Source organism: Coloeus monedula, assembly GCF_965178545.1.
Source record: "Coloeus monedula genome assembly, chromosome: 5".
Classification (NCBI taxonomy): Eukaryota; Metazoa; Chordata; class Aves; order Passeriformes; family Corvidae; genus Coloeus; species Coloeus monedula.
Window position 1 is genome coordinate 61,000,068 of NC_138785.1, and position 12,616 is coordinate 61,012,683.

General features: G+C 57.5%; 1 protein-coding gene across 1 annotated transcript; it reads left to right on the top strand.

Annotated features, from left to right (window-relative positions):
• Positions 1 to 2,750: 2,750 nt before the first annotated feature.
• NKX3-2 (NK3 homeobox 2) lies at positions 2,751 to 5,179 on the top strand (the record flags this gene model as incomplete). The annotated part of the gene is made up of 2 exons (XM_082282054.1): positions 2,751 to 3,147; positions 3,611 to 5,179. 2 exons carry the CDS (start codon positions 2,751 to 2,753, stop codon positions 4,087 to 4,089), a joined length of 876 nt encoding a protein of 291 aa, XP_082138180.1. The 3' UTR covers positions 4,090 to 5,179.
• Positions 5,180 to 12,616: the final 7,437 nt, after the last annotated feature.

The following is a 12,616-nucleotide window of genomic DNA, read 5'->3' on the forward strand; positions in this document are numbered from 1 at the left end:
CCCCCTCCGAGCCTTTTTCAACGAGGAGAGTTTGCGCCCGGTTTCCCCCTCACACTCTGGGAGGGGGCCCTGTGCCCTCCGCAGGCCGCCCACTCCGGTGCTGCCCCGCGGAGCGCGGCCGGGAGCCGGCTGCCAGCCCTTCGCCCGAGCGGCCAGCGCGGCGCACAGCCGGGCCGCCGCTCTCCCCCCATCCATCCCTCCTTCCTTCCCTCCCTCCCACTGCCCGTCTCCTCGGTGGGGTTGGGGGCCGGGCGAGGCGGGACCACCCAGCTGGCCCCCGGCCGCCACGGCCCCGGCCCGCCGGCCCTGCCCGGCCTCCCTCCGCCGCTCCCCTGCGCCTTACCCCCGCTGCCGCTTGCTCTCCTCCCGGCCTCTTCCTCAGGCATTTCCTCCTCCAAACAGAGGTTTTCTGATCGGAAAGAGGGTGCAGAGATCACCCGAGAGGCGGAGGAGAGAAAAAAAAATTAGGAAAGAAAGAAAGAAAAGGAGGGTGTGTGGGGGTGTGTGTATGATACCTGAGTAACTTGGCAAAGAATTACAGCCACTGTCAACCATCTGCAGGTATTTTCAACAGTTTGGGCACGAAGCTCTGTAAATCAGGGTCTTCGTGGGTTGGAAACTCCCTGTGCCAGAGCTCGGAGATCGGCTGCACCGGGGGAGAGGCTCGTCCTCCTCCCCGCCGCTCGCTGGCCCCCGCAGCCTCCCGCTTTGCCTCGCTCTCGGCGCTCTGCCGCACCTGAACCGAGCCCGACAAAAGATACTCCCTGTCCGGAGCTCCCCGTCTCCGCCGTGCCCCGAGCCGCTTTCTGGCCGTCAACCCAAACCACGACTCCCACGACCCGCACTTCCAGCCTTCCCCCTTGGAAGAGCAGAGCCCTTCCTCTGTGCCCGCGTCTGAGGCCACGCATCTCTTCCGACATCCCAAATTTCATCTCTTGGCTGTTAAGCAGCCTTTAAAATACTCGTACAGGACACCCTTCCTAGCCCCCTGTGTATCTTCTCGTAAGTGGATTTCTCTCAGCTTCTTTAGATGCTTCTTGTTTACCTCCAGCTCTAAAAAAATCCCCTTTGGATATTTTCTTAGTGTATCGTGACACCGAAGTCTTCGGTGGCAAAGCGATGGCTTTCCTGGGAAATACCTAGGTAAAAGGTGAGTCCAAGCAAGGTGATTAAAACGGTCTGAGTTTGTTCAGAAAGACAAATCCAGTTCTCGCTTAGTCATGCAGAGGTGCTCTCCAGCTTCGTGCTATGTATGAAAGAGAGATTATTTATTTTACTGATTTAGTTTGGGGGTAAGAATTATGATTGAAAACATTTAATTCGTGCCAGAGTCGTTGATAATCAATTATCATCGCTTCGTAGTCTACTGCAAACAGACGCTCATCTCTGTGAGATCAAGTAGGGAGGTGTTGGCGGTGGCCATACGCCTGTGGAGAAGCCCGGTAACACCCTGGGAATTTACTTCGTGGAACAAAGCGGGTTTGCGGATATCTTTCTTATATGCTTTGTCTCCTTTTGTTGCCGCGTTCTCCCAGCACCAAACACCCGTGTTCGTGAAGTGCAGGCGTTTCATTTCTCATCTACCTGCTTGATACCCTTGCCAGTATTTTTATTAGCTCCGAGAACGCCAATAATATTTGAAAAATAGAAAAGCATGATGCTGGGGGGCATATTGTTGTTTTGGCAATGAGTCGCGTATGTACAATTCACGTGCGTGTAATAGTTTTCAAAAGCTTCTTGTGTAGGGCCGTTTTCTTTTAGGCAAAGCATGGTTTAGGGAAAAGAGTTTAATCTGCGAGAAATTGCTTTCCTAATACGGGCTTTAAAAGCCCCATGGACAGAAGACCATACTTAATATGAGCCCGACCATGTTTTTAAACAAACGAAATGGTGAAAAGCACATTTTTCAAATCCGGCCGAGCCTGATTTGCGTTTACCCTGACAGCGCGATCGGCCGGGGACTTGGGCTCTGACAGCCCCGTACCGGCGCGGCGTCTCGGCCCCCGACAGACTCCAAATAAGAGAGTTCCGAGGCTCTTCCCCAGCAGCACGCAGCGATGCACGCCAGACTGCGGCGTTGGTCCCGTCCCCGCGACTGTTCCCGTCGGGACGGGACCTTTCCCGGCGCCAGGCTGCGGCGCTCTGCTGAGGCGCGGCGAGGGGGGAAACACCCGAAACACCTCCGAACTATGATCCGACACTCTCCAGGTGGAAGCCGCCGCTTTCTGCTATGCAGAGGGACCGTCCCTTCGATGGTCTCCTCGGCCGCGGGCGCTGGGGACGGCGGGGGTGCCCCGCGGGCCGCAAGGGGTTAAGAGGCGGCGCGCCCCGGCGCGCGCCCCGCGGAGCCGCATCGCCCCGCGGCGGGAGCCAATGGGCGGGCGGGGCGCGCGGGGGCTGCCCAATGGGAAGGCGCGGGGCCGGCGCTGTCAGGCGGCCGTGAGGGATGGCAGCGCCGCCGGCAGAAAAAGCGGAGGGCGGGCGGGGGCGGGACAGAGCGGGGCGGAGGCAGCGCCCGCGCCGCCAGGGACCCGCGGCGGCGCCCGGCGCAGCGCGGTGGCCCCGGCGGCCCCGGCCCTATGGGCGGGCGGGCCGGCAGTGGCGCAGAGAGGCTGCTCCCGCTGGCGCCCGCCCTCCCGGCGGCAGAACAGGGCCCGGCACCGGCGCGGCGGCGGCCGGCGATGCGGTCGCCTAGCTGAAGGCGCGGCGCGGTCCGCTGCTCTCCCGCGGGGCTTGCCCGTCGCCGGGCCATGTCCGTCCGCGGCGGCAACGCCCTGACGCCTTTTTCCATCCAAGCCATCCTCAACAAGAAGGAGGAGCGCGCCCGCCACGCGGCGGGGCGGCCGCCGCCCCCGGGGTCGGCCGGCGGCTGGCGGCTGTGCGGCGCCGCCGAGGACCCGCCGCGCGCCTCGCCCGCCGCCCGCGCCCCGGCCCTGCGGACGCCGGCGGGCTGGGACTCGGACTCCGCGCTCAGCGAGGACCCCGAGGGCGAGCGGCGCTCCGAGGAGGAGGGCGCCGGTGGCAGCGCCCGCCCTGCGGAAGCCACGGGCGGGGGGCGGCCGGCGGCGGGGGAGGCGCAGCCACCGGAGGCGGCGGAGCGGGACGCCGCCGGCCTCAGCGACAGCGAGATGTCGGCCGCCGTCTCAGGTAGGGGCGGCCCCGATGGCGGGTTCTCCGCACCCGCGCGAGGAGGGCGGGAATGACCCGGAGGGCTGGGAACTGGAGATGATCGTGGCTTTCCGCCGGCCCCTCAGGGCGACAGTCGCTTGTGCGACAGGCTCGGTTGTGTCGGGGGGAGAAGAAAACCCAAAACGCGTCCCGCGGGGCGAGGGAGGGCGGATCGGGAGGGCCTTTGGCCAGGCTGAGCCCGCAGCCCGCCAGAGCGCCCGTCGCTTAAAGGAGAGCGAGAAGCCCCTGCTGCGGGCGGCGGCTGTTCCGGCGACGGGGCGGGCAGCGGCTTGGCGGGCTCTCCGCTCGCCCCGTCGCTGCGGACTGGCCGCAGGGAGCGCACCTGGCCGCCTGTGCGCGGGTGCGGGCCCCGCGAGGAGCGGGGATGCCGCTGTCCCGGTTCCTGCCTGCCCTGACCGCCGTGCTCTCGCCCTGCCCGCAGATCGCAGCCCCCCGGAGGAAGAGGACGGAGCGGGCAAGTGCGGCAATCTGCTGCCGGGGGAGGAGGAGGCGGCGGCGGCTCCGAAACCGCGGAAGAAGCGCTCTCGCGCAGCCTTTTCCCACGCGCAGGTCTTCGAGCTGGAGCGGCGCTTCAACCACCAGCGCTACTTGTCGGGGCCCGAGCGGGCCGACCTGGCCGCCTCGCTGAAGCTCACCGAGACGCAGGTGAAGATCTGGTTTCAGAACCGGCGCTACAAGACCAAGCGGCGGCAGATGGCCGCCGACCTCCTGGCCGCCGCCCCCGCCGCCAAGAAGGTGGCCGTCAAGGTGCTGGTGCGCGACGACCAGAGACAGTACCACCCTGGCGAGGTGCTGCGGCCGCCCTCGCTGCTCTCCCTTCAGCCATCCTACTACTACCCCTACTACTGCCTTCCCGGGTGGGCTCTGTCCACCTGCGCCGCAGCTGCCGGCACCCAGTGAGAGGCACACATACATACCCCCTCGGCACCGACACCCCCACCATACACACTGGCAGCCAGAAAACCCATCTTCCCTCTGCCACCTCCCCATCCATGAATCCATCCATTCAGCTTCTCAAGTCCAGAGCCCCAGCTGCAGCTCTCAGTGCCTCGGACAGTATTTATTATTATTATTTTATTATTATTTTTATTATTAATATTTTTGGATGGTTCCTCACCCTCTCCTCTTTCAACGTAGGACTTCTCGGCCACCCCCACCCTGACCCTCACCCTGTCCCCACCCCGCCAGCTGAGGACTCTCGCAATTTGGCACAACTTGTTCATGGTATCCATGTTGTCAGTGTATTTGGTGTAGACTTTTTGTTTGTGTGTTTTATTTTGCTTCGGATCGGTAGAGACTCGATCTTGTGTGGAGAAAAAGAGAGAGAAAACAAAGGAGAGGAAAAAAAAGTACAATCCGCAAAACCAAATGCAGCTCAAAAGAGGAGATCAAGGACTCCCTCAGTGGATTGTAAGGAAGATTATTTTTGTCGTCTGAGTCCTTGGTCTTCCAACTTGTTGCAAACTGAGTGTGCCTTGTATGGTGCTGAATGTAAGGAAACCTCTTTCAGGTCCCCCCTGCTCTTGTTGCCCATGTTATTCCTGTACTCCATGATCCCTGGCAAAGGATAAATATGTCACAAAAGGGTGAGATATATCAAAACTCCTGACTTCTTGTTTTCCTTTTTTTCCTGAGATCTTTCCGTGTTCGGGGAGGGAGGAGTTATGGATTTTTCGCACTTTCCAGATGTATTAAAGTTGTTGTTATTATTTTTATATTCAATGTGAATATTTCTAGTCAGGCTTTTTAAGAAATCGATGTAATGGGAAACTTTAATACCATCAGTGCCTTTTACAGTTCTTCTGCAGAGCTCTCCTCCAGGGGCAGGGATTTCTGATCTGCTCAGCAATGTAATTACAGTCTCTTTCTTCCAAGGTAACTCGTTGCTTTTTTTTCCCCTTCTTTTTTCCCCCCCCTCTATTTCTCTTTTAATGGCACTGTGCACTCAACTAGATTATTTACTACAAATGAATTGTGAATGTTTGTAAGCTACCCGCTGTACTTGTTTTGTTGGTTTTTTTTTTTTTAATTTATAAACTTTAGTTTAACACTTACCTCTGCTGCTTGTGTCGTTCCTGAGAGCAGACACGGATTTCCCCAGTGATATTTTTTTCCATTCAGCAGACCTCAGGCCGTGGCTCAGACCACATCCCTCCTTTTCCCGCTTGCACAGAGGCAGGTGGTGCGAATCGTGGAGTCTGTCGCAGATCTGGGCCGCCTTGCCTGGCTGTACCGTGCAGCGCCGATGCCCCTTCCCTCAATGGGAGGTGGAGGGGGCCCAGGAGCTCTGGCCGGGCGCCTTAATCACTTCTTTGGTAATGCCTGTCCCGGATGGAGCGATCCCCCGTCTGCCGGAGAGCCGGGATCGCTGTCTGAATTTACGGCTGCCTGTTGTGGTGAGGATGTGGTGCAGTCGGAGGAGCCACTGGGACCTCGAACCGCTTTTCCCGGTGCAGGCTGCTGCCCCTCTACCGCGGGCCGTGCCAGTTTAAAACCTTGGCGGATCCCGGGAAAAGTGTGTGGGTCGGTGAATTGTTTTCTCTCTGCTGGAGTCTGGCGGGGAGACCGGGGGTGCGGGCTCAGGATTGGGCTGCGAGAGGGGGCTTCGCAGTCCTCGACGAAACTGCCGAGGTTGTCTGTGTCCCGACACAACCGCGATAGCCGCTTGGGGCAGCCTCCCTCCTTGGACTGAATCTCCTCCAAGCCTCTGCTGCGGGCCCGGGCCCTCGGCACGGTGCTGGCGGCTCAACCCCGTCAGCTGCGGCCCTCGGGCAGCACTGCCCGAAGGGGAGGGCAGTCTGCCATGGGGTGGGCAGCTCCACCTGGGGGTCTGGGGCCGGGCAGTGGCGCTCTGTGGGACCAGACCCGGTGGTGGCTGCAGTTGTTTCTCTGCGCCGATGGAGCCCTGCCCGGACCGTGCTCACAGGCGGCCGCATTGCCTGGGTGCCGCTGATTCTTCATCACCGCCGGCTTCTTTCCTTTCCCGCTGGTTTTCACACGGGCTTTCGCTGCGGCTCCCGGGCACGGAGTGGCTTGCAGGAAGCCCCTGCTGCCCCATCGCTTCCCGGCCGCTGTGCTTGCCAGCAGCTCCAAGATGCAGCCGGGCTGTTTCCCTGTCAGCCTCTCACTCCGACCCTCCCTTGCTGTCATTTCGCTGTCCCCAGGCTCGGGCACCCCGCAGGTTCGATGTCCCCGGGCTGGCACCCCCAGCAGAACTCGGCGGCAGGGAGAGGGGCGGCAGTGGCTCCCCGTGGGCTGCCCCAGCCCCAGCATGGGCTGGGGACAAGCTCTCTGTTCCCAAAGCCGACAGCTGTCGTCACACCGGGGGAAATGCTTTGGGTTTGGTTTTGCTCCACTGGGTGTGTTGGCAGTCCTGTTGCCGAAAGGAGTGTTCCCTTGTAGCGGTCCCTTGGCAGATGCAGGAGGACTGACATTTATTTGGCCCGATCCCGAAGTGCCTGTCTCTTTCTTCTTTCTTCTTCTTCTTTTTTTTTTTTTTTTTTTTTTTTTTTTTGTAACTATTTCCTTCCGACATTCCCAACACTTTCCTTCCTGGGAAAATGAAACTTTTGGATGGCAGAATCTGGGCTCTCGTGCACTTCAGGAGGTAAAGATGTGCCATTGCTGCCTCGCAGTTTGCTTTTTTCTCTGCCTGTAGCCCCGTACAAGACATCGAGCCGCTGACTCCCATCTCAGGTTCGATGGGACAGTTTGCACCAGTGGAGGTTTTGTCCCCGGCGGGGATGGCTTTGGCAACGCCGGCTATGGTTCCTATCGGGCTCTCTGTTCGAGGGAGCGGACTATTTCTAAGCCTTAATTTTTTTCCCCGTAGGTCATCGTATTGTATTATTTTGATTCGTGCTTGCTAAAGGATGTAGTGCTCTAGGGAACCTTCTGATATGAAAGGGAAGTGATGGTTATTCGAGATTCCTCAGGTTATAACACTGAGTAACGGACTCAAAGCGTCAAACTATTTTCCTTTTAATCAGGTAAAACTGATGTGCATTTTACTCGAGATAGAAGTTGCTGGAAAAGTTGATCTGAGTAAAGTTGCCCGGAATTTTAGTATTGGTGTTTAATATCGAATATTTATGCATTGACAGTGTCTTCTTTTGACGTTGACAAAATCCGATATTTGAGAAACGTCAGTATTTGATATTGGAAAAATTTAATCGATAATTTAACTGGATTTTTTCCAGAATTTGAGGCATTTCTATTCCTATTTTTCCTTATAATTTTGATTTTTGAAATATAAAGCAAACTCTCTGCATCCTTTACCTTTTCTTAATGGCAAAATCCCCAGTAACAGGCGTGTAACTATACCAAGGTGAAAGGAATTACTCTGTATTTTTGGCGTTTAAGTTATCAGCAAAACCTGGGCTCTAACATGTTTTCTCCATACAGCCTCAAACACACATTCAGCTCATCAGCACATACACGGCTTCAACGTAAAAATAATCTCCCTAACAATGTGTCCCAATTTCGGCCTCTCTCACAAACTCCGCATCTATACAGGGGCCGTGGGAGTCAATTTCCATCTCACCATGGGCAAGCTCTAGTCTTAAAAAAAATTCTTGCAAAGACAAGAGGGAGAGGGGGGAAATACCGCAGCTACAAGAAATTCGATTGTTGAAACGTAATGTAAATTGTGTATATCTTTGCATATGTCTCCACTGGCGCTTGTGTTTGTGTATTAAACAGTCGCACAGTCGCAGAGTCCAACTCTGCAACCGGGAGACTGCCTATATTTAGCTACCTCCCGCTCGCTCGCAGGGTAATAAAACAGGAAACCACGTAGATTTGTCCCCCCCCCTGCGCACATACACACACACGCTAACACACTCAGGTAGAAATCAGCGTCATTTTCCCGGGATGAGGAGAAGCAGCAGAAGATACCGGGGCACATGCAGCCCCCCCGGCGGTGCAGCACCTGCCCAGCCTCCCAGGGGCTCCCGGGAGCAGGGGCCAAAGGTGTCCTGAGGTTAAGGGCCTCTCCCCGGCAGGCTTTGGCAGGCTTTTTTCCGCTCCAATTCTCCTGTCAGTGGGACGGCGACGCGCCCCGAGGGCAGCCCCGTGCCGGGGCCACAGGGAATCCCGGCCGCCTTTCCAGCGGCTCTCCCGGGTCTGTAGCACCAAACCGCCGGAGCAGCCGCTCCTCTGGGAGGGCTCCTAAGACAAGGACAGGGGTGCTCCTCCGGACGGCCTGAAAGCCAGACCCCGCGGCCTCTGGAGATCCAGGGCACTGCCAAAAGTAGCTTCATCTAGCAACCTGGCTTTTCCCGAGGTGATGGGAAAAATAAAGGGCAGGTCTTTTTGTCCCGGCCGCATAATCGGAGGCATTAGTTCTCCCAACCTCTCCGAAAGCCGCAAGAAAGCGGACTGTTCCTTTGCGTTGTCCGCTGCTGCGGGAAACAACATAATTACCCGGGGAGCAAGGATAACGAGGGAGCAAATGACACGTTTCCCAACCGGGTGTCACGGCCGTCAGTGGCAGGACACTGCACCGCTCCGGGACAGCGCTCCCTCCTCCGAAGGCGAGCAGAGACGCCGGTGGGACGGCAGGTTCTGTCCGGGGCCTTCCGGCCCCACTAGGGCTGCCGCCTGCGGGACCCCTGCCCCGCTCTGCTCCCCGGCAGCCGCATTAACCCGCACCGGGGCGGCTCCGCACCGCGGCTGGCCGGTTCCTTGTCGAGGGACCGCGGGAGAGGGTGGACTCTTACCCGCAGGTGGGGATTGTCCTTTTCCTAGAACGTTTAATTTTGTGGTGTGGGTTTTTTGTTTTGTTTTGGGTTTTGTTCGTTGTTTTTTTTAAGGGAGGGATGGAGCGGATAGAGAGGGCAGGTTCATGCCCGGCCCGGCCCGGGAGGGGGATGTCGCGCTGCCTGGGGCAGGCCACGGACGAGGGCTGCCCTTCTCCACCCACAGCCGCAGACACCTCCCTGACTGCCTCCTAGGCGGGTCCTACGGCCCACAGAGGAAAACCCTGGCAGAGGATAAGGGGTTTGGCTCCTCGGTCCGAGGCCCTTGGGGTGGCTGAAGAACAATCCCCGGCTCTTTCTCCAGGGTTTCCCCAGGCCTGTTGCCCCATTCCGGAGCCGCTAGAGGTGTTAACCATCCCAAGTGATGCTGGCGGTAGTCGGGGTGATCCTTGAAAAAAATTAGAGCGGAGAGTGGTGGCTGCAGAGCTGCAGGTTAAGCCGTTCTGGGGTTCTCAGGTACGCCTGTGGCTTCTTGCCTAAAATCTGACTCGGTAGTAAAGAGGCCACGGTTTGGGCTCCCGAAGGACACTAATGGCAGCTAGCAACACATCCATCCTCTGCTGAAACAGAAACTGAGCCAAGAAGTCTCTCCTCTCCCGCAGCAATGGCTCGGCTCTGGGAGAGACAGAAAGGGGCGCAGAAGGAGACCCTCAGGGACTACCTTGCTGTCTCCAAAAGGGTGCAGGTAGCCACCAGAACTGGTGAAGGATGTCCTTCCCACCAGCGTAGGGACAAATCTATTAATAATAATAAAAATGTATATAGGTACTTCAAACATTTTTTTCTTTATTAGAAAAAAAAAAGAAGGAAAAAGAAAAGAAGCGTGGGAGGAAGGCCACACGCAGCCTTTTCATGCACGGCCGACTGACAAGTAAAACAGTGCTTCCACACCGAACGAGAATGATAGAAAACCATAAAACGTGTGGAAAGGCAAAGACGGGTCTGATTTTCAGCTTTCCGGGTCTGAAGGGTATCAGCGTGCGAGCAGGGGCGCCGACGGCCGGGAAGAGCGGTGGCTGGGGCCGGCGCTGGGGCGAGCGCTCACGGGACAGGAGCCGCTGTCGGGGGGGCGCGAGTTACGGCGCTGTTTCCTAAATTGCTCTGTGGGGAAAGCAAATCCTGCAGGGGGTGACGGCTCTGAAAAACACCTCTGCCCGCTGCTACAGAGACCTATTCTGCCTGTCGGCTCCGGCGGTCTGAGGACCCCGCTCGGCACCGCTGATCCGCTGTCCGTTAAAGTCGTCCGACGGTGAAACCCCCGCTGTTTGTCTCCCGGGTCGGGGTAAATCACTTTGCCCACGGATCTACGCTGCGCTTAAACTGGCCAGAGAAACGCTTTGTGTCGCAGAGGACTCGAGTGATAATTAGGGATGAAATGCGCGTGGAGAGGACTAATATTATTTTTGGCTTTTGCGGGAATAATACAGATTTGCAAACTGTACGAATAAAGCTGGATAGGCTGGAAGGGGAGGGAGGGAAGGCGGTTCTGCCGGCTGTCGGCAGAGCTAGGACTCGGTGGCGGAGCTTGTGCCGGGCTTCTTCGCTCAGGAGGGGAAAGGGACAGGTCGTGTTTGGGACTTTCCTTTTGGCACTTTACTGCGATACTGGGCGGCAGCAGGGGGGTGGCGGGGTGGCGCAGCCCCGAAGACCCCCCCCGAGAAGCCGCGGAGACGTTTTCCTCCGTGTCGTGCGCGGATTTACCGAGGTGGCGGCATTGCCAATCTGTTCTGCACGGCGGCACTGACCACATAAGACAAATAGTCTTTACTTAGCTAATATTAGTAATAATAATAATAATAACAACAACAATAATAATAATAACATTAATAATAATAACAATAATAATAATAATAATGATTCGCAGTTCTCTTCATTCCGTTAAAAATGAAAAATGGTGGCAAAGGGGGAACTTCTATAGACACACTATGTTTTCCCACCGACCAGAACCAGAAAAGAACACATGTGCTCATTTGCTAGTTCTAAACCCCACTCTGCACGGGTGCAGACTGTGATTTTGTCAAGTAACTCTGAAGGTTACTTTGATTTGTCTGAAATTTCACTAACTTTCCCGATTAAAAATAAATGTCTGGAAGAAACAGACGGGTTTCTTCGGTCTTCGGCTCTTCTTCAAAGAGCTTTTGCTTTTTGCTGCGTGGATTCGCTGCCACTGGGAAGTTGTGTTTACGTGTCCATGTCAGGTCATGGCTCGTGGGAACACAATAACATAGTTTTACCCAAAATACCTCCAAAAGATACTGAAATAACCACTTTGTTTTTGCGAACAAATTATTTCACAAAGAAGGAACAGAAACGAAGATGAAAGAAAAAATATCTATTGCAAGCCCTCTGTACGGGGCGAACTTTAAAAGGAAAAGCCCGACATTTTTATCTTAGAAAATAATATATGCAAGATTTGCAACATGGAAGCTACTGGTAAATCGACCTCGCTTCGGGAAGAATGTCATTGTCAGTGGGTGGCAAAGCCCTCGGCCAGGCAGGCGCGGCGGGGGCGAGCGGGGGAAAGCGGCTGCGGGCTGGAGAGCGCGGAGGGGCCGGGGCCGCTGCAGCCCGCGGGACCGCGGGAACGGATCCCCGGACATCCCCTCATGCCAAGGACAGGAGCAGCTACGGAGGATGCAGCGTGTGCCTGGCAGAAGACATATCTCAGAAGCTCTCCCCATCTTTTCTCTCCTGCACCTCCGCGAGGTGCCGGCCGGCTGCTCGGGACAACCTCCCATCGCTGCCGCATCCCGCCCGGGTCTCTGCTTCTTGCCTCCCGCTCCTTGCAAAACCTTCTTTGACCGATCGAGCGCCTGTCCCTTGTCCCCTCGCCGTGAGCAGGGCCATACAAGCTCGCGGCAGAGCCCTCGTCACCGGCCGCTGCGGACAGCGGAGAGGGAGCGCCCGGCGGCCCGGCCCCGGCAGCGCAGCAGTCCCAGTGCCTCTCCCAGTCCCTGCCAGCGCCCCGCGGGGCTGCTCCCGGCCTCCCGCGGCCCGGCAGGGAGGGTCTTCTCAATGCCAGGCCTGTGTATTTGTAGTTTGATTTCGCACGTCAAGGATAATTTCTTCATACAACTTAATGGACGCGGCTTGACATCCATAATGATCGCTAATCATTCAAATTATTTTTGCTAGCGCCCAGACATGTTCCAGTTGTTGTGATAGATCGCGTTTCACCCATAATGACGGACAATTACCATTTCTAATTCGCCGGCTTTTGACACCTAAATCCACCCACCATATGTGGCTGAAACGAGCGGGGCCCTGATGACATTTGCAGCGAGCCCCTCTCCTCTGAGCGGGGCACCTGGGATGCCACCCACCCCCCGGCACCCCCGGCCCTTCCCCAGGCCGCCGGAGCTCGGCTGTTCGCCATCGCAAGCCCCCGGACGGCAGCTCGGCGGCCGTGGGTGTCCGTGGGCGGGCCGGCGGGGGCAGGACCGAGTCCCACGCGGAGCAGCCGGGCCCTCCTCTCCCCGCCCCGGCGCCCTTCGGGGCAGCCGGGCTGTGCTCGCCCCCGAGGCGCTCATACGCCTCAGAGGAATCCCAGCTGGAAAGCGGCTTGATCCGGCATCCAGGGCCGCCCATGCGGGCTGTCCCCTTCCCGCCTCTCCTATCACCATCGCAGCCAGGAAAACCCGCGTGTATTTGTGCTTCGATCCGCCACG